Source organism: Lissotriton vulgaris, chromosome 2_1, assembly GCF_964263255.1.
Source record: "Lissotriton vulgaris chromosome 2_1, aLisVul1.2, whole genome shotgun sequence".
Lineage (NCBI taxonomy): Eukaryota > Metazoa > Chordata > Amphibia > Caudata > Salamandridae > Lissotriton > Lissotriton vulgaris.
The window spans coordinates 955,282,390-955,303,344 of NC_141687.1; the positions used below are offsets into that span (position 1 = coordinate 955,282,390).

The 20,955-nt window shown below is 45.0% G+C and overlaps 1 protein-coding gene across 4 annotated transcripts in view; it reads right to left on the reverse strand.

The window, feature by feature from the left end:
* The window catches only part of LOC147731470 (transcriptional regulator ZNF706-like), a 59,287-nt gene extending 52,614 nt beyond the window's left edge, over positions 1–6,673 (reverse strand). For 2 of the 4 annotated variants that reach the window (XM_086956514.1, XM_086956512.1), the window contains exons 1-2: positions 6,547–6,673; positions 4,045–4,185 (exon numbers count right to left, since the gene is read on the reverse strand). In XM_086956514.1, coding sequence (XP_086812640.1) covers positions 4,045–4,176 — 132 coding nt within the window. In that variant the 5' untranslated portion in view covers positions 4,177–4,185; positions 6,547–6,673. Of the gene's footprint in view, positions 1–4,044; positions 4,186–5,371; positions 5,404–6,546 lie in introns of all 4 variants that reach the window. The other 2 variants (XM_086956515.1, XM_086956513.1) reach the window with 2 other exon arrangements.
* Positions 6,674–20,955: the final 14,282 nt, after the last annotated feature.

Below are 20,955 nucleotides of genomic sequence, written 5' to 3' on the forward strand. Positions count from 1 at the left end.
ATCCTTGTGCAAAGTATTAAAAAAAATAGAAATACCGGCAGAAAAGTCCAACAATTTTAAAATGTGAAATCCAAGACATTTCATTCATCTCCCCTGGTTAGTCTTAAACGGACCGCTACCTTAATAAAATTCATTATACAACACAAAGTTAGGGGGTCCGAAGCTTTTTGTAAAAAGACTAATGCCTCCCTGGCATGTTCCTGTTTGGCTTTTTTTAAAACATTTACAAGAAATCTGCGCCTGGGCATAGTAAAAAAGGGACAGAGCAAAACAAAGTGAAGGGAATCCTGCGGAGACCTGTTGTCGCAGCCGCAGGGTCCCTTCTGCTCGATTGATGTAGTGAAACCTGCTGGTGAAGCCAACATAAAAGGGAGTAAATTCAATCTGAAACGGCACATCAGGAATCTATCCTGTGCGTTGTGCATAAGGGACAGATAAGGCTCCATACCCTCCACGCTCTTCACCAGGTTATGGGCCCTCACTGTCTTTTTAACCCCTTCAGCCTCAGCTCTGCATTGGCTTTTCCGCTCTAGGAAAATTTCCCCTACATGTTTCTTATGCTGGGCTAAAATTGTTGCAGGGTTAGTGAAGAGGTTCCCAAAGCCTAGTTCCTCTAGGGTATTCTTTACGTATTTGAGCCAGGGAATGCGCATACATTTGGCCCTCTCTAAACAGTCCAATAAAATTTCTCTGCTGAGAGACGCATCAGGATTAACCCAGATTTTTAGCCAGGCCACAATTGGCCTAAGTTTTACCAGGTCATCCAAGTATGGCCTCCCCAATTCCCTGTGTGCTACAAATCCAGCAGTACTAGGTGGTGCCCTCAGGATGGATTTCAAATATTTATTTTCTTCCTGTTGGATTCTTGTTGTTTCACAAAGCCCCATACTTCTGCCCCATAGATTACTTTGGAGCATGATACGGAGCTGTACAAGTTCATCACCTGTTCCGGGCTCCATCTGCCTAGCCTCCTGCCGTAGCTAGCTATTGCCCCGTTGGAGGCAATCATTTTACTACAGCGCTCCTCCACCAGGGAATTAAACTGTAAGGCACCATCAAAAGTTACTCCAAGATAAGAAAACGTTTTGACCTCTTCTAAAATGTGGTTGCCTATTGTATAAGTAAATTTAGAAGTTCTTTTACCAGCCAGGAGCACATACGATTTACCCAGGTTAACAGAGAGATCTAAAGCACCCATGAACTTAACAAAACCATCAATCAGGATTTGTAAGCTCCGGGGTGTACGTGCGTTCAGGACCGCGTCATCTGCGTAAAGCAGAACAGGAATATGTCACATGAGTAACAACCGGTCAATAGACCCATTTGTGAGGCAATACTGTCCCAGCTCAAAAAGTTCAGAAAATTGATCAACAAACACTGGAATATCCTAGTATCAGGCAAACTAAAAATGGAAAGACTTAAGTTATCGTTTAGGAGCGGACAGAACTTGGGGGGAGAGAACAGCACACACATGCTCTAAAAAACAGACTTCAGGCGAGAGCATAACAGCCCCTACAGGACACCATCTATGTGGGGGATGCGAGGTATGAAGGTTTACAGGGAGATATACAGAGGTCAATTTGGGATTGCAGACCCAATGGTGTTTAAATAGCCTTAAGAACTGTAACTCCAATTGTATGATTTGCAAGTTCAGATGCCCATGTTCATTAATGTATATAGGAATGACAACTTAAAAGATACAAGTGAGAATAAATGAACAGAGGAGCACTGTGAGATGCAGGAAGGATAATACAAAACTAACAGCACTTGAATTGAGAAAAAACAAAGAATAGGTATCGAATGGTATGTCATTGAGAAATTAAAATCTGTTCAAGCTAATGTTGCATCAGCCCTCTTGAAATATAAAGACAGATAGATGTATAGGCTTACAAGTAACATACCTAGACTGAATGGTGAGATTCCATTTGGACAACTGAACTCCTAGATGTATATTCTAGTCCTTTAATCACATTTACCCCACTTGTATCATTCTGCCTTGCTCTTAGTATACAAGTGCCTATCCCAGTTATATTGGATTGCAAGTACAACATCAGTGGATTTTCACCTGGAAGGAGCATCCAGTGATAAGTCTTTTTATAGATTTTTTATTTCTTGAAAAGGGGACTGCCTGCCTGTTGGACCCTTCGAATACTGCTGAAACTTAAATACATTTGGGGAGGGTCCTCCCAGGATAATTAATCACACAACTTGAACTTACCATGCTTAATTTACAGGAACTACTATTCCCACTGGGTTTCACTTCCTCTGTATGAGGGCCTTGTCCTACGATTGGAGGAACTGCCCACATGACAGAGTAATTCCGGGTCAACTGGTCAGACAATACCTCCTAGCCAAGCCCTACAATGGCAGCGGGCCACCTGAAATGCAGGACAAACACCGGAACAATGCTACTCCAAGTTCAGCAGTGAGCAGCGGTGAAGTAGGCACATTGCGGGCACATCTCCTTAACAACGTAAGTCACTGGGGCTCATCTGTAATAGGAGCATAATAGAAAGATCGTTCCTGGGTACGGGTTAGTGGAATTCCCGGGACCTAGACAAGGAGACATTTTTGCGGCGTCTTAACTCTTGGGATAAAACATTACTTTTAGCAGCATCACTTTGAACAATACAGAGAAAAGACAATGAAAACCATAAAATTTAGCAGTCAGGCGTGGATGCCAAAACTTACTTTACAACCCTAAATGAAAAAGGATATTAGCTATACCCTATGATGTTCATGGTGAATTACATATATCTTTGTGTGATTACATGACTCACCTCCCTGCTACAGACCATGGAACATGGCAATATTCCCAACAGGATAAGACAGGTGATCAATCTGAAGTATTGACATAGAATATTCACGAGTTATTTGGCACAACTTTTGCACGATGGGTAATAGGGTTGGCAGCGTCACCTCATACACATAGGTGCCGGTTTGCAAATGGTTGTCTTGTATATGGATTTCTTCTAATGCAGCATGTTAATATTTGGAGTCCTAATGAAGTTTGTCTATATACCCTCGGTGAAACTGTAGCTTAGGGAGAAAGTAGGAATTTCCTTCTCACATCCGTGCACAATAATGGGGATCCCTTTGATCCCCGAAGAATGCCTGAGACCTACAGAGGATAATTAAAAAGGGCAGGAACATGCTGGCAGAATATTAGGATGCAGAGGACAAAGTACCAGGAAAGCATCCAATAACTACACATTACAGTGGTTATCATGCATAAGGTATTACTTAATAAAGGAAATCTTTGCAGTATACCTCAAGGTATTTTTAGAATACCTGGATCCCTGTTTTATCGAGCTCAACATATCTTAATAACTCCCTTAACGCCTTCCGTGCGTGCGAAATATTAGAGCTGTGCAGGAGTTATTAGTGGGCGGGATTCAGACGGCCAGGGGCCGTCATCCGCACACACCCACCGTGACGCGTGACGGTTCCTGGCCACCACGAACATGCAAGGAGTTAACATAGCGGAAGTTGAGTCTGCCCTGGTAGTACAAACTTCTCAGAATGGGATGAGGTGGAATAGGATTAAGCATGCCACATTATGTGGGCGAGACAACATCATCTCAAATATACACTTTAAACCTGCGTTTAGATGTTAGGTAGGGATATCGAAGCACGTTCCTTGAAGAATTCCTCACCACACTTGTGTTTATGTTTGATTGGAGGATGTACGGGGAGTGATCCTCTTGCTTTCCCTATGTGTTAAAAGTACTCCTGAGAAGTGCCAGCAGTCTCTCAATAAAAGTACTGCACCCTTGCAGGTAATCTCCCGTTTGAATAAAAGAAGCACAGGTACTCAGTATCTGCCCATTTAAAACACTGGTTATGTTTATTATTATGTCTTTAATGCAGCTTTTGTCAACTAAGAGGTTAGTATATCAAACTTCTGTAACAAAAACTATTTATCTGTTAAACTTTTCAAATATCTACCCATTCACAGAGCAGTCAGTCTAATGAGTTCCACAAATGCAATAATGAGAGAACAAAATTAAGACTGGCCATATTAGAGAACAGACCGAACCATACCCTGCACACGGGACAGGTGAACACGAGGGCTGCCTTGGCTGCTGCTTTCTGGTCCGCGCCATGTTTCTTTTTATCTGCCTGCTTCTTGGCATTCTTTTGCTGGGACTGAATTTTCTGTTGCCCGCGGGCCATTGCAAATTCCTGGAAAGAACACATATGGGTGGCTTAAGAATGAGATTTATTAACCCATATTTAGGTGCGGAGGTAGTAAACTATACAAGTAAAAAAAATAAAAAAATAAAAAAAAAGGCAGTGGAAAGGAAATCAGTGACTATAGTTTGATGCAGTGTATTTACAGTCTAGCGCGCCCAGGCAAAGTCAGCACTGCTAAGTACCACATATCAGGGGTTAGACCAACGCATTTTAGTGTAGTGTCCGCATCACCGCACTAAAATGCATCAGTCACGCTTTCATAACACACTGACCACCCATGCGAGGCACGCTCTACAAAGAGATAAATTAAAGCAATGAGCACCGCGCTTCCAGCAGGTGCACTCTGTGCTGCCTGCCTGCACTACACGGTGGAAACCCCCTTAAATTAAATAATCATTCACAAGATATATGCTGAAAGAACAGAATTAATTATTTCATTTTTAGCGGTGCAGGCCCAATACCATGTGGTTTCACTCAAAGCGTAGTGTAAACACCTGGAAGTGACTGCCTTTATGTGACTCTCTAGACTGCGCCTTGCCTGTTGTCCCCCCCCCCCTCCAGACTCAAAAAGGCACAGTTCCGCTGACCAGCCAGTGACTCTTGACTTGAGGACTGTAGTGGGGTCAGAGAGACAACTGCAGCAGCATTAAAACCCCCGAGAGGCTCACACCTTCCAGTGTGATGTACACCTTGTCCTCCAGCCAGCCAGACTTCAAGTAATTTTTATTACATTTTTTTAAGTGTGAGCCTGGGCCTCAGTTCACTTGTGTGTGTGCACAGTCAGTAGGTATATCAATACATTCGACATCAGCACTGCTTTTGTTTGAGTGGCATCCTGCCTGGGGGCTAGCTGCAGTTTAAAACCCTAATGCCGATGATGTCAAATAAATTCAACTGGTCACTTCACAAGTTCTTAAACAATGATTAGGAGGCAGGTTTACGAGTGTCCATAATTTGTTCATCATAAGAGATGCATGCATTGTAAAAAGGTCACGTTTAATCTGCCTTAATAAATAATTTGCAAATAAGTGTTTCTAAAGTACTAACAAGTCTTACTACCCAAAAAAAACCTTTATAGCAACCTTAGAATAAGTAAACCCTGGAAAGAAAATAATGTTCCAAACTGATGCACAGCAGTCTACATCCAGCTGGTTGGTGCCAGTTCGTAACTCACCGAGTTATAATTCAAGAAGTGTAACTTGTGACCTGTGGGTAACAAAAGGATCTGTCAAGCATAAGCAGTAACTAGCTGAGCTGTATACACAAAATATTAAACCTGTGAACTGCGTGTTACACGTTGAGCTTATCAGCCGGCATATTAACCCTCCTTGCTACGTGATGAGCCAGCCAGACTTGTGGCTATACTGCAAAGAGATTACTCCAGAAAGTACACGGAAAATCAAATAGTTTAGTGTAAATTTGCACCAGTTTCAATGCGTTCATTTCCGATATGCATCTCTTTACATGGACGTTCCTACTTTCTTTTACTTGAAGTGTCACATATTTGGCAGTAGAATGCCACTCATACTACACTGGAACCCTGACAATGTCACGCATTACCAGTCTAAAAACGTAGCAGCTATACCGAGAACTGTAGTCACGCAGTCTGTCTCCGGTTAGTGCCTTTCCATTTCTGGTGCCTTGCAGCAATTTTAAGATCTTCTTAGATTTACTCGATGCTCAAATGGGTGTAATTTCTGATATTTATAGGTTTCCCTCTTCTTCACTGCTGGACTTTGCTTGCGAGAGCATCGCTCATAGTCGTAGAAATGTCACTCATAATTACACTGAAGTTACGAAAATGTCACACATAAGCAATCTGAAACCTTGGCAGCTATGCAAAGTATGCCTGTCAGAGTGGGGTCCAATCACTTGGTGTACCGGGATATCCCAGAGTAACAGGGTCCGCTCACCCTACCAATAGAAACTGACACCTTGCTCCGTGTTGACAATGCACAGGCTTCAATTCCTAAGCGTTCCTTTTACAAATAAATCACTGTTGTCAGGAGGGAGTCCAAATAGAATCAATCTACGACTCCAACGTCAGAATGCAACAACAAAGCACATTTCTGGAAACGTAGATTATGATGGAAAAGCCCTTTAGATTGTCGCCAGTGCAACCTACGATGAGGTGCTACGCAGCCCTTTCGCGACATAAGCTCTCTTTGCATCATACACACTACTACACCAATAACACGGTCTACAACGCAGCAGTGTTCGCTCGGTACTTATCCAACAAAAACACGGTCTGCGTGTTTACCACTCCCCAAGAACTGCTTTCAACACATACACCAACTCCTCTCCCGCGCCACCGCCCTCAGGTTTTAAACTGCTTCCCTTCCGACCCACCGGTGCGTGCTCCCTGAGCCCCGAGCCTCCAACCGCTCTCTCTCGCTGGTTCCTTCGGTATTCCGGCGGCTCTTATCACAGATGTTCCAATCACTACCGGATCTGAGTTGGCGTCACGTCCTCTTTCAGCCGGCAGAGGATGAACAAAAGGACCTCCTTAGCAACCGTCTGCCCCTGGCGACAGCAGGCTCAGCCGCACGACCATAGAGCCAGCCTCAGGGGTAGAGAGTACCAACGCGAAGCAAAGCTGCTCTTTCAAATAGTACTCCCAAAACTTGGTTCTTTTAAATACTATTTAATAAATAGTTTGTTCTGGCGGTCTGAAAGAAATCCAACGCATTGCTTCCCTGCTGTTGTAGTTTCTATATTCTAACTGAGCATATAAAACCAAGCAGCAATCGCGAGGTGTCCTGCTTTTAGTGCATAGCTGTCAAGAGTCTCAAGTCCATGGGTGACTACTTGGAACAGTACCGTTGTTTTTCTTAGATTTCTGGTACTTGTAGTATTATTATACGAGTTCTAGTACAGGCGGGGCCAACTAATCCTTTTATTATTCGGAGTTTGATAGAAAGATTGCCATTCAAATATATAATACTCCCACCTGTTAGTTACAGCAGCTAGAAAAGGCAAACACATCATATAAAAGTCACTAGTTTTTTACAGTTACCACAAATTTGATACATTTACTTTTTGCATAACTAGGATCACTGAAATATTGTGGCAATGGAGAACCATATTTTCCAGTAGGGTTGAGTAAAATATGCAGTGTAATACAGCTCATTCTGTGATACTACTTTGCCATTTTCTCATTTTACCATACATTAATGCAGTGTGGGCAAAAGAGTTCAACTTGTTAAAACCACTTTTACACCTGAATACAGAAATCAGAACATGGAAGATAACAAAGTAAACAGTTAACCTCTAAAAAGGAATTTATCAATTTGTCCACTAAACCACTAGCTCTGTGTGTGAGGTTACTAAGTGTAGTGTTGTGAGACTATGTGCGCTAGGACTCTTGTGGTTCTGGGCAGACTCAATGGAGGAAATACATAACTTTCTGGGAGGTGTTATGTGTGATTAATAACAGTTATGACGTAATGAGAGTTGCAGTGTGTGATTGTATGCCGAGCAATAAAGACGTCAGTTACAGAGTTCCATCTGTGGTGTATTTACTTACATGCTCCTGGCTGGGTAGGATGCTACAATTGGCGACAAGCCTGGGATTCGTGCCCCGAATAAATGAGACTGCTCTCCATGAGTTTTGCAACGGTACAGCAAATTGCTTGTGCTTGGCACATGCGCCCAAATCGATGAGAAGCAGTTCGAAGGTGGCGTAAGTGGTGTTAAAGCCTCACTCCAGCCCTGACAAGACCCTCAAAGAAGGTGAAGAACTTGCAGAGGAGCACTGTCTGTAAGCCCGCCAGAACTTGATGGTAAGGTTGAAAGGAGAGAAATTGAGCTGTGCCATAATAATGGAGAAATTGCTTGAATGAAACAAAAAGGTGACAGCAAAGACAACCAGGTGCGAGAAACAGAAAACTCACTCACGGTCAAGCATGAGAGAAGTGCTATACAATCTCCAAGCGGGCATGATGAACCAAAACTCAAGCACAAGGCTGGTGCTTACAGAAGGTATAGATTCAGGTGCACAGCAAAAGCAGTCGGAACAGCACAAGCTCTCAAAGGCAGCAGAAGGGGGCCCGAAATACACAGTAGCCACGTTCCTGAAACCACCATCGCCATTCAACACCACCAAGAAGCAGAATATTGGAACCAGGCGGATGGCATGGATCAGGACGTTTGATGACTTCATAGATGCCTTGGAAGAAGATGATGAGAAAATCATTAAATACTTAAAGAACCTCGCCGGTGACAGAGTAAAAGAAGTGCTGAAGAAAATCTTGCATTATCTCACATGGGGTAACCCTATATAGTCAAACGGACCTGGGTATCATGTAGTACAGGAAACAGTGGTCCTAGACTAACATAACTAAAAAATTCAGACAATTTTTGTCTTTGGCACATGGAATCAAAGGCACATAGAGAATAATTACTTCAAAAAAGAGAGAGGTTGATAAACCAAATTTAATTATTCAACCATTGGGTATTATTGTAGATATACATTATGGTCATTGCTGATATACAATCATATGGCCACACGGTTATTACCAGAGAGAGAAAGAGCGTGAAAAAGGTATTGCTCAGGTGAAAGGATGAACCAGAAAGAGAAACAGTAGTAGTAGAGTAGAGAGGCCTTTTTTTTGTTTAACACAAACGGGAGCCAACATGAAATCTATGATGGTCTCCCTGGAAACACAGGCCTAACCACATATACACAATTGCATATAAAATGTTATTTCAACTGTTGTCAGTCACAGTGTATACATCATCTGTGCATCTTTTGAGGGGGGCAGATGTAAGGTGTAGGCCTATTTGGGGGCGTCAACGTTTCAACCCTGGTGCTTAAGGGTAATTGGGGTCCTCAGCGGCGGGTCTTCCTCAGGACGGGGGTGGGGGGTATCAAGGACTAAGTCAAACCAACACTGCAAAACACGACATCCAATGTGATTCGGGGTCGTTTTAAAGTCAAATAACGAACAATAAGAACAAAGAAAAATAATAATTAACAATATTCATCCATGTCGCAAACCCGTATTCCGCTTGCGACAGGTGCAGACAGCACTCATCTTCTTCGTGCAGTTTTCACACTTCATTTGTTCATTCCGTATTTCTGGTGAGTTCTGTTTTCCAGGTTCAGCTGCGAAACACAGATTCCAAAGGCTTACCTGGGGCTCTTACAATCTTGTGTAAGTGAGAGGAGAAGACAGCGGGTTAGTGGGGTCCAGGGCCTTTTTTACGGGTCTCACGGCTCCGTCTCCAAGATCCTGTGCCACTACCAGGAGACTGGCTCCATCCGGCCTGGGACACCTCTGCTCCGGGATGGGTGCATTGAGGCGTGTGTGGAGCAGAATGAGCACCTCCTACTCGAGGCACAGAGCTGGCACACTTAGGGGCCAGGTGTAGAGGGGGATGGTGACCCTGAAGGATGAACTTTCCCTCTGAGGCACAATGCTGGCACACTGAGGGGGCTATTGGAAAGGGACAGCGGGCACAAGTTGTGCACTTCCATCCTGTCCACAACGTTGGCACTGAGAGGACTGGTGGAACGAGGGGCAGGAGTCCAAAGGTGCACACCTTCACCTCCAGCACAGAGCTGGCACACCGAGGCAGCAATTCCAAGGTAATCACCTCCTTCCCTGGACAAACTGATGGGGCTTGAGGTGAGATTGGGCAGCAGGCACAAGGTGAATCCCTCCACACCAGGATGCAGAATGAGGGTTGCTGGCATACTGAGTGAGCTTTAGTGGAGAAGCGAGCATGCCCAGGATGACCACTGTTCCACGTGCGCATGATGTGAGCCCTGTAGACATAGCTAGAGGAGGCCAAACATAAATACCTTTTCTCAGACACTGTAGGAGCACCAGTTGCACACAGTGTCCAGTAAAGGCTGGAGGGAAGGGCCTGCATTGTGAATGGGCACACTGCTGGCACTGTGGTGGCTGCAGGCAAGAGGGAGGCCATTTGATTGTAATACCTTCATCGGCTTCATCCCAATTATTTTCATGAAGAAAAATAGAACTCAATAGGCCAGGCTTACATCCCTACCATGCCAAAAAAAGTAACATAATGGGGAGCCGCAGCCTATAGTCAATAGGTCAAGGGAGCTGCGGGTCGAAAAAGTTTGGGAACCACTATGTTAGGCAAATACTTTATTTAATTGAGCCTCCTTCTTGTTCATTATTATATATGAGAGCACTTTTAAATACGTGAGTCCTGGCAAAATTTCCTTCCTCTTACTGAACAGGAAGTCCTCAGCATCATCTCCAAACTTAAGCCTTCTTCGCACTCCAAAGATCCTTTTCCCTCCAGCCTCGTCCATGACCTCAAACACATCATCGCCCCTTACTGGACTTCAATCATTAACTCCTCCTTTGCCACGGGGCATGTCCCTGACTCTCTTTAGCTCGGTCAAATCACTCCCATCCTCAAAAACCCATCTGCCAACCCAAATGACCCTAACAACTTTTGCCCCATTTCGAACCTCCCACTGCTATCTAAAGTACTGGGAAAATGCGCTCTCCAACAACTTGACATTCACATCTACAATTTCCACCTCCTTGACCCGTTACAATCCGGTTTCAGAAAAGGATGCAGCATGGAAACAGCCATGCTCAAGATTGTCGATGACCTCCACCAGTTCCTTGACAATGGGGAGTCCTGCCTTCTCATTCTCCTTGACCTCTCTACTGCCTTCGATACAGTTAACCACGCCTCTCTACTTAACTCACTCGAAACTCATTTCGGCATCAACTGTCTTGCCCTCAAATAGTTCTTCTCCTTTCTCCAACACAGAACGCAACAAATCAAAATCAAGGACTGCATTTCCAACCCCACGCCGGTCTCCCTATGTGTACCCCAGGGCTCTATTCTCTCTCCCTCCTTCTTCAACCTCTTTATGGAACCCCTTACCCTCATTCTGAAACAAGCAGGAATTAACTACCATCTCGCTCGGACGATACCCAACTGTACTACACGATCAAATCCCACTCCAATATTATTCACCTTAACAATGCCCTGAGTATCATCCAATCCTGGTTCTTCTCCAATCACCTCAAACTTAACCCTAATAAAACCAAAATCATTCTCTTCTCACCCAAAAACAACAAGCTCCCCATACAAGGCTAGTTTTGACCTCAATGCCCTGAACTTCTCGCTCTCCTTATCTAACTCAGCAAAATCACTTGGCTTCAATATCGACAACAAACTCACTCTTAATTATCACATTAAGAATGCGGCAAAAGGAGCTCTCTGCACTCTTCGGCATCTTAAAAAACTCAAACCCTTCATTCCTTCTGACGACTTTAAATGGGTTGTCCAATCCCTAGTCCTCTCCAAAGTAGAGTATGGGAATGCTATCCTCACTGGAATCCCCAAAACACACCTTGCCCCCTCAGATCTGTGCTCAACTCTGCCGCCAGGCTAATCACTGACTGCAAACGCATCCCTCCAGCCCTCAAGACCCTAAACTGGCTACCCGTTGAGGGGAGATCTGGATACAAGACTGCCTGCATTACACGCAAAGCCCTCCACCAACAATCCCCGCTATATCTCCCCTACAAACTTGAAAAAGCGGGCTGCTCCTGGCAGACGAGCAGTTCAAATGCTCTACTTCCCCCCAACGCCCCCTATCAAATAGGAGCTGCACACAATCCCAGTCTTTCTCCGGAAACGCCCTGATCATCTGGAATGCCCTCCCCAGATACCTGCCCTGCAACCCCTCGTACCACAGCTTTAAAAAAGACCTCAAATCCCACCTTCTCTCCAAATACTGGGGTCCGTAAACGCTGCATTCAACCCTTTATTCATCCCTGTCATTTATTCCCCTGACAGTCTGTTTCTGTCTGACTTCTCCCCTCTCTCTCTCTGCTAGACTTTCTCTCCACTCAAATGCTAACTTCCCTCTTTTTAACCCTTACCTCTAGCTCCTCCTCAATCTCCCGAAACTCGTCGCTCCCTCCCACCCTATTTTACTTGATTTTTTTTCTCCGCTTCCTCACCTAACAGCCCCGATTTCTCCCTTTCCCCCTTTCCTAATGTGAGCCGTGCTGGATGTTTCGGAAAATGGATATATGATCAGCCCTATCCCATTTAACTGCATAAACAAAAGCCTTGTCCCGGGTAAAGGACCCTTCTTTAGTTCCTTTGCCTTTTTCATTGTTTCTATGCTAACCGTCTGCCGTGTCATTCTCGTTCTACTCAGGGCCATAACTGTTAGCCTATTTGCTTATTTAAGAAGTGTTTTTAATGTGTAAGCTCTGTATATTTTTTGATCACTCCGAATCTACTGTACCGACTGGAATCTTAATGCTCATGTAAAGCGCTCTGCTACCCCGGGTCTTGCAGCGCTATATAAAACTTTTCAAATAAATAAAATAATATGTGCTGTACAACAACCTTTCTTGGGTTTGAGATAATAGAATATAAAGTTGCTCTATGTATAATGAGAAGTTAGGCCACATACAGAGTACACGTGACTCCTGATGTGCCTCTTAGTTTACTAAAAGAATTATCATTAGGGCAGGGTGCAAGAATGTTTCTCAATTCATATTTAAAAACTCTCACTTAATAAATACTTCTCAAATCATCTGATGTACTAGGGTGAAATACTTTTGCTTGTTAAAGAGATACATTTTGTTAATTTGCAAGACATCTCATCATGTTATGCAATGATCTTTGTTGCATAATTTGCAAGCCAAGTTATCGCAATTATCAGCTCATGCAGAGGCTCTTACAGTTAGGGACAACCCTTGACTCGGCTCTCCCTATTCCATTTTTTGGCTCACCCACCTCTAATAAGTAATACAGAGGAGTATTCTAGAAACCAACTTGTCTGCGAACAACCATTTTTCTTGAAACATACTTTTGTATCTAAAGGCTTTAGGAACCATTTAGAATCTTTTTGAATTTAAATTATTTTGTGAAGGAAAAGAAAGGCTTCTTTCGTCAAAGCATCATTGATTATGATATGGGCATATAATGTGTACAGAAGGGAAACAATATGTTTTAGCAATTGTTACATGTGTAAGATTTGGAGTCTCAGAAGACTAACAAGTGTAGATTACTTTTCAGTTAAGCTAAAGCAAGAATGAGCACCTAAACCTATCAGTAGTACCAGTGCTTAATTTGTAAAATATGAAGTGCAGGTGCGCAAATGTTTGTCGGAGGCCACACCTACTTTTCTCTGGCTCCACCCACTTCCTCCACTGGCTCCACCCACTTACTATATTAGCTCCACCCACATCTTCAACGGGTCAGTGCCAGGGCAGTAATAATAATACCATTTTTCATAACCCGGCTTCACCCTTCCATGTGAACATACTGTGAACTGTGGTGCACAGCCCCTCATAGTAGGCTTCCAGGCCTCCCACATCATACCAGGCAAGGCAACAGAGTGTTTGTTGAGGGTAAAATAATCCTTGAGTCCCTGAGCCAGTACCTGTGTGAAACACTGGTCTGAGAGGTGCCACGCGTTGAGCCTCCGCACTGGGCTAGGTCCCATACTCTGAGAGCCAAAGTGCAGCATAACTGGGGTGTGGTCAGATATACACCTGGGCACAATGAGGGAACCAGACAATTGAGTCAGGGAGTAACAGTAGGCCAATTTGGGATCGTATCTTGTGTGTTGCCAACAGGTGAGTGTAAAACCGGTCATGGGGGTTCCATGTCCTCCACGCGTCACAAAGCACCAGGCCTACGACCCATTCTACCAGACCTGTCAATGTCTCCCTCCTGACCCACTGGGCCCGTAGAGCCCACCGCTGGATTCAGCGCATCATTAAAGTCACACCTTTTGATGGTGATTCCCTAGGGTAATATTAGTATCACATCTCACACTTGGTTCTGGCTGGAGGGGAGCAAATATACACTCTAAGGGGATTGATTGGGCAACCTTCAAAAGGGTACCCTCTACCACCACATATCTACCCAGAGAATCTTTCGTCACTTGGGATACCACCTGGGGGTAGGTTATGTATGCATCCTGTGGAGGTGCAATACAGTGGGCTGAAACATGTCCATCTGACCAAAGGGTTGAATCATTCCTCTGCTCTTTTAATTAAGCCCATCAGGGGACAGGTGTAGAGTTTATTAGGGCACCAGAGAGGTCTTTGTAGTCGTTCTTTGTCTCTCTACATGGCACTGCAAGGTTATTTTATCCACTTTTTAAAAAGATTTCCCCCACGCCACAAGCCCTTGTTTGATATAGGACTCCACCACACCGCACATGGACACTTCTGGAGCCCCCATGCCTAGCAGGGCTGTAGCCCACCCCCAAGAGGCGGGAGGAGGATCCTACGATGAAGCCTTCCACCAGGCTGGTGGGGGGGTTACCATCTTTAAATGAAGCCCGTTTTAGCTCACGAAGCCCGCTTATCCATGCAGTAATTTACAACCCACCCTGTGCAGAGGGTAAACGCTGTCCCCTCGGCCCTGGGAGAGGAACCCTGAGTGTACCTCAATAAACCCCTTGCAGTAGTTTAGTAATGTGAGACCACAACTGATGGACACTTCCTTTCAGTAGATAAAAGGTCTCACTCACTTCTTTCGGTAACATACCATCACTTAGACATGACGTCATTGACATACAATGTCACACCTGTCATCAGTTAACATACTTCAAGGTGTCATGCTTTGAAAACTTGCACATAGACAGAGGCTTGCAAAGCTCCCTAAAACATTCTAGAAGCTTTCTTCTTTAGCATCAATAAATGGACATTTTACAATTTGCTGATGATGCCAGCTGCACGAAAGACTGCACGAAAGGGTGTTCATGAGCAAAGGGCTATGGTGGTGTGAGGGCTTAGGGTGCATGAGGGTCGGGGAAAGAAGGGGGCTTGTGAGAGAAGCGTGTTTGTTTCCAGCTGGGAGATGTTTGCCTCGCAATAGAAATGTTATGAGTTTTATGCACAAGAGTGTCACTCCCATCCCTTGGAGGTTGAATTCCCGTTAGAGAGGCCAGTAGTGGAATGGGCAGTAGGTCTTAAGTGCCCAGTTCCTCAACAGAGCAGTGGCTCCCTGGTTGCGTATACGTGTAGTGTCAGGCCCCAGGTTGATACGCAATAGTCCAGACCAATCAACATAATGATAAAAAACAGTAATCACCGTCATGGCGCCTGCGGACTGCCAGGCCCTGCCTCACCTGCGCAGCTTTATTTATAGGCCGCCGGCCAGGTGGCCTACACCAGGCCATGCCTCGCTCGCCCTCACCTGGTGAGTAGAACTATGCAGCAGTCTGTTTAGCCAACCTCAATGTCGTCCAACCAGGTCCCGACTCCCGATACTGTGAATGGCAGCGTTGAAGTAGTTCATCAACCATCAGTGGATACTCGGTGGTCGGTGAGGTGCGGCTGTGCAGGTATGCTGGGGCGGCCGTGCCATGGCAAAAGTAAAGCAGCGAATGCGCGTGCATTCAAATCTGCGCACGCATCGCTGCCTCTGCCGCGCACAGCCCCAACACCCGCAGAAGAAGACCAGCCAAGGCAAAGGCGCCCTGCCCAACTCAGTGTCCCGCCCACTGGGCCAGCAACACTGATCCGCGGCCGGAAGTCTCAAAGTGAAAGAGTGAGGAGAAAATGAGAATCTGAGTCAGTCACGTCACTTCACGTCATCACCATTTAAGACACACAGTAAGGGGCTGATTATGATGGAGGAGTTTCCGCATCCTCCGGGCCGCCGGAAGCCACCGCCGGCCCGGAGGATGGGGAAAATCCTCTGCAGACCCACCAAAGACCCACCGCCACATTAGGTTTGCTGGTGGGTCCTGGTTTCAGTCCGCCGCGGTTGACTTACAACCGCGGCGGAAAAGCTGCAACATGGCTGGCGGTGTCTATCAGACACCACCAGCCATATTAGGATGGTGCAAAAGAGATGCTTTTCCACGGAGGCTTTTCCGCCGTGGAAAAGCATGTGTAACTTCACTGCGGGGGCCCGTTGCGGGCCCCCTGGGTGAAGGGGGGTGGGGGGTGCACATGGGGGTACCTATGGTACCCCTCTGCATTTGTATGCAGAAATCGGCAGGCACCGCATGGTGCCTGCCGCTTTCTGCATACAAATGCAATGTATGCATTTTTACCATTGCGGCGGTGCAGCTTGAAGCCGCACCCGCAGCAATGGTAAAAATAGAGGATGCGACCGCCGGGGTGGCGGTCACATCCTAATTGGACAGGAGGAAACTCCGCAGGCCATGCGGAGGTTCCCTCCTCCTCTATGGTTGCGGACGGACTCAAGTCCGTCCGCGATCATAATGAGCCCCTAAGTGTTTTACGTCAACAACCAGTACGACGGTAACTTAAACTAAGCAAGTGACAGCAGCAGCACTTACAGTACTACAACAGCAGCAGGTGCAGCACAGCACACACTCTCTGTGCCAGTGCCACGACTCATTATCAATTACTAACGGTGCACTTAATGAGCATGACTGTGGACCTGGCCCTGATAATTAGGTGCCGGTGCTAAGCTCCGGCTTAGATTAAGCCCTGACTGTAGTACATACCTATGGATTTATAAGTAGTTATATTGCCAACTATGATAAAATGTAATCAGCGTTTCATTGGTCATTTAAATCTTGCTGTATTTCAGTTTCCAAGAAGGCAGCTTCATATTACAGGAATCACCAAGAATTCCATACTTTTATTGCATCCCTAAAATACATAAAAACCTTGAAAAACCACCGGGGAGACCAATAGTCTTGGGTATTGGCTCCATTTTGGAACCATTATCCAGGTTTGCGGATGCATTCCTTCGCCCTCTCGTACAAGCCACGGACACGTACCTAAAAGACTCAAAAGCAGTACTCCAACTTTTGAAGGATCAGCCCTTTGACCCTGAATCACAACTAGTGCTCAGCCTAGATGTGGAGAGTTTCTACACGAGCTTGCCTCATGACGAGACACTCTGCATAATTGAGGAGGTACTATTTATTACCCCGTGGAAATACCAGACACCCAGAGGTTTAGTATTAGAATGTATCTCGCTAGCACTGACGAAAAACTTTTTCCAGCACAAGACCACGATCTATCTACAGAGTCATGGGACCAGCATGGGCAGCACATTTGCTCCAAGTCTAGCTGGTCTCTATGTCCGCCATTTGGAGACCAACAAAATCCTGAATACAAACAACCCCTTCAGACAGAATATCTGTATCTGGAAGAGATACATAGACAACATTTTTGTCATCTGGCAAGGGGACCCACAATCTGTGAACAATTTTTTGATGTGGCTCAACACCCAAAACACCTTTTTGAAATTCACTAGCTCAGTGTCAAATGAATCACTTGTGTTTTTGGACCTGAACATTTACCCAGAAGGTGGGACACTATAGACAACCACACACTTCAAACCGAGTGCCAGAAACTGTCTACTGAGGTTTGACAGTTTTCATCCCAGACACCTACGGGAGAATCTGCCGTACGGCAATTGCACAGATGTACGGCAAACCCTTCATTCCTTCTGACAACTTTAAATGGGTTGTCCAATCCCTAGTCCTCTCCAAAATAGACTATGGGAATGCTATCCTCACTGGAATCCCCAAAACACACCTTGCCCCCCTCAGATCTGTGCTCAACTCTGCCGCCAGGCTAATCACCGACTGCAAACGCATCCCTCCAGCCCTCAAGGCCCTAAACTGGCTACCCGTTGAGGGGAGATCTGGATACAAGACTGCCTGCATTACACACAAAGCCCTCCACCAACAAACCCCGCTATATCTCTCCAACAAACTTGAAATAGCGGGCTGCTCCCGGCAGACGAGCAGCTCAAATGCTCTACTTCCCACCCCTATCAAATAGGAGCTGCACACAATCCCGCTCCTTCTCCGGAAACGCCCCGATCATCTGGAATGCCCTCCCTAGAGACCTGCGCTGCAACCCCTCATACCACAGACCTCAAATCCCACCTTCTGGGGTCTGTAATCGCTGCATTCAACCCTCTATTCATTCCTGTCATTTATTCCCCCTGACAGTCTGTTTCTGTCCGACTCCTCCCCTCTCTCTCTCTCCTAGACTTTCTCTCCACTCAAATGCTAACCTCACTATTTTTAACCCTTACCTCTAGCTCCTCCTCAATCTCCCCCAAACTCGTCGCTCCTTTCTCCTCTCTTTTACTCCCTCCCACCCTATTTTACTTGATTTTTTTTCTCCGCTTCCTCACCTAACAGCCCTGATTTCTCCCTTTCCTAATGTGAGCCGTGCTGCATGTTTCGGAAAATGGATATATGATCAGCCCTATCCCATTTAACTGCATAAACAAAAGCCCTGTCCCGGGTAAAGGACCCTTCTTTAGTTCCTTTGCCTTTTTTTATTGTTTCTATGCTAACCGTCTGCCGTGTCATTCTCGTTCTACTCAGGGCCCTAACTGTTAGCCTATTTGCTTATTTAAGAAGTGTTTTTAATGTGTAAGCTATGTATATTTTTTGATCCCTCCGAATCTACTGTAGCGACTGGTAACTTAAAGCTCATGTAAAGCGCTCTGCTACCCCGGGTCTTGCAGCGCTATATAAAACTTTTCAAATAAATAAAATATGATGTGCTGTACAACAACCTTTCTTGGGTTTGAGTTAATAGATTATAAAGTTGCTCTATGTATAATGAGAAGATAGGCCACATACAGAGTACACGTGACTCCTGATGTGCCTCTTAGTTTACTAAAATAATTATCATCAGGGCAGGGTGCAAGAATGTTTCTCAATTCATATTTAAAAACTCTCACTTAATAAATACTTCTCAAATCATCTGATGTACTAAGGGGAAATGCTTTTGCTTGTTAAAGAGATACATTTTTTTAATTTGCAAGACATCTCATCATGTCATGCAATGATCTTTGTTGCATAATTTGCAAGCCAAGTTAACGAGAACGAGACAAGGCGTCCGTCTTGAAACAACACGGTGAGATGTAGAATATCCGGGCATTGGCGTCCACCTGCCCGATTTGTGAGCTATTTGAAGTTTGTCTTTTGTATGTGGTGGTTTGGCAAAGAAGGAAGCAGGATTTTATCACGCTTCGCGTTCATGTGCCCTGCCATGATGTTTAAAGAATGTACAGGCATTGTGACAGCATTTAGCAAGGAATTTACACGCAAAGTATTGATTTAAAGTTGAATATTGCTCTAAAGTTTTTTGAGAGCTGGTTTTCAGAAAGTTGCCCTGAATTCTGTACATTATGAATAAGCGAGAGTATTGCAAGTTAGAGCAAAAAGCTAAGTTGCTACACATGAGTGGGACTTAGATAGGCAGACCTTGTTCTTTTAATGTAGAGAGTAGATAGTGGTTTTCCAATTGATTTACAACTTATCATAAATACTTGAATAATGCTGAGATTATTGTGTGTTTGTCCCTGGGCTCCTAGATTGATGTTCACTGCCGTGGTGATTACAGAAACTCACCTTTGGAGTACCAATTTTAATATCTGGAACCCCCGGCAGGTGGTATGAGCAAAGCGGGCTGCGTGAGGGTAAATACTGTTGATACAACACCAGACATGCAGTTTCTAAGGGTGGCTTACGTGTTTTTTAATTCCTCTAATGTGCCTCTTTTTTTGACAGTTGACATAGAACAAGTGTCCAATAGTGGTGTGGCAGCAAAGTGTGCGGCCCTGAAGAATCTGCCAAAAACACTACGGCAGAGAAACATGTCGGCGTTAGGTAATGGTTTGCGAGAATAGCTACCAGCCTTTTTAATTCAACAGTGCACACCCAGTTTTCAATAAATTTGCGGAGCCGTGTACCTGCTGATTTTAAGCACTTTTGTTTGTCACAAGCAGATTTATTCTGCTACCACGTTTTCTTGCACTTCTTGGTTTGTTGTTTTGGACACATTTTCTTTTCAACCGAATGACGACCAATGATGAGATAGGGGCCCAGTCTGGAGATTACATACCAGTTGCCCCGTTGGTGGTGTTCCCGTGAGGTGTCATTCATCACATATTTTTCCAATCCTATGTGGTGTACACTTGGCATTGATTTAGGTTCCAGAGAGTTGTCTGGCTTTGTTCTATGTGACTGTCAAAGAAGTGTTGGCCATTGGGTTTTCCCTTTTACTCTTTAAAACCTTGGACGCAGTGCAGTAAAATATCCTCAAACGGAACAAAATTTATAGGGGAGTATAACAGTGATCAGGACTGTTTGACTGATCCGTTATTAAATCTACTGACATAACTCACGTCCGCAAGACAGGGTTTTTTGTTGTTGACACCCATACTCTGAGAGCCAAAGTGTAGCATAACTATGGTGTGGTCAGAGATACACCTTGGCACAATGAGAGAACCAAACAATTGAGACAGGGAGTAACAGTAGGCCAATTTGGGATCGTATCTTGTGTGTTGCCAACAGGTGAGTGTAAAACCGGTCGTGGGGGTTCCATGTCCTCCACGTGTCACAAAGCACCAGACCTACGACCCATTCTAGCAGACCTGTCAATGTCTCCCTCCTGACCCACTGGGCCCGTAGAGCTCACCGCTGGAATCAGGGCATCATTAAAGTCACACCTTTTGATGGTGATTCCCTAGGGTAATATTAGTATCACATCTGAAACTTGGTTCTGGCTGGAGGGGAGCAAATATACGCACTAAGGGGATGGATTGGGCAACCTTCAAAAGGGTACCCCCTACCACCACATATCTACCCAGAGAATATTTCGTCACTTGGGATACCACCTGGGGGTAGGTTATGTACGCATCCTGTGGAGGTGCAATACAGTGGCCTGAAACATGTCCATCTGACCAAAGGGTTGAATCATTCCTCTGCACTTTCAATTAAGCCCATCAGGGGACAAGAGTAGAGTTTATTAGGGCACCAGA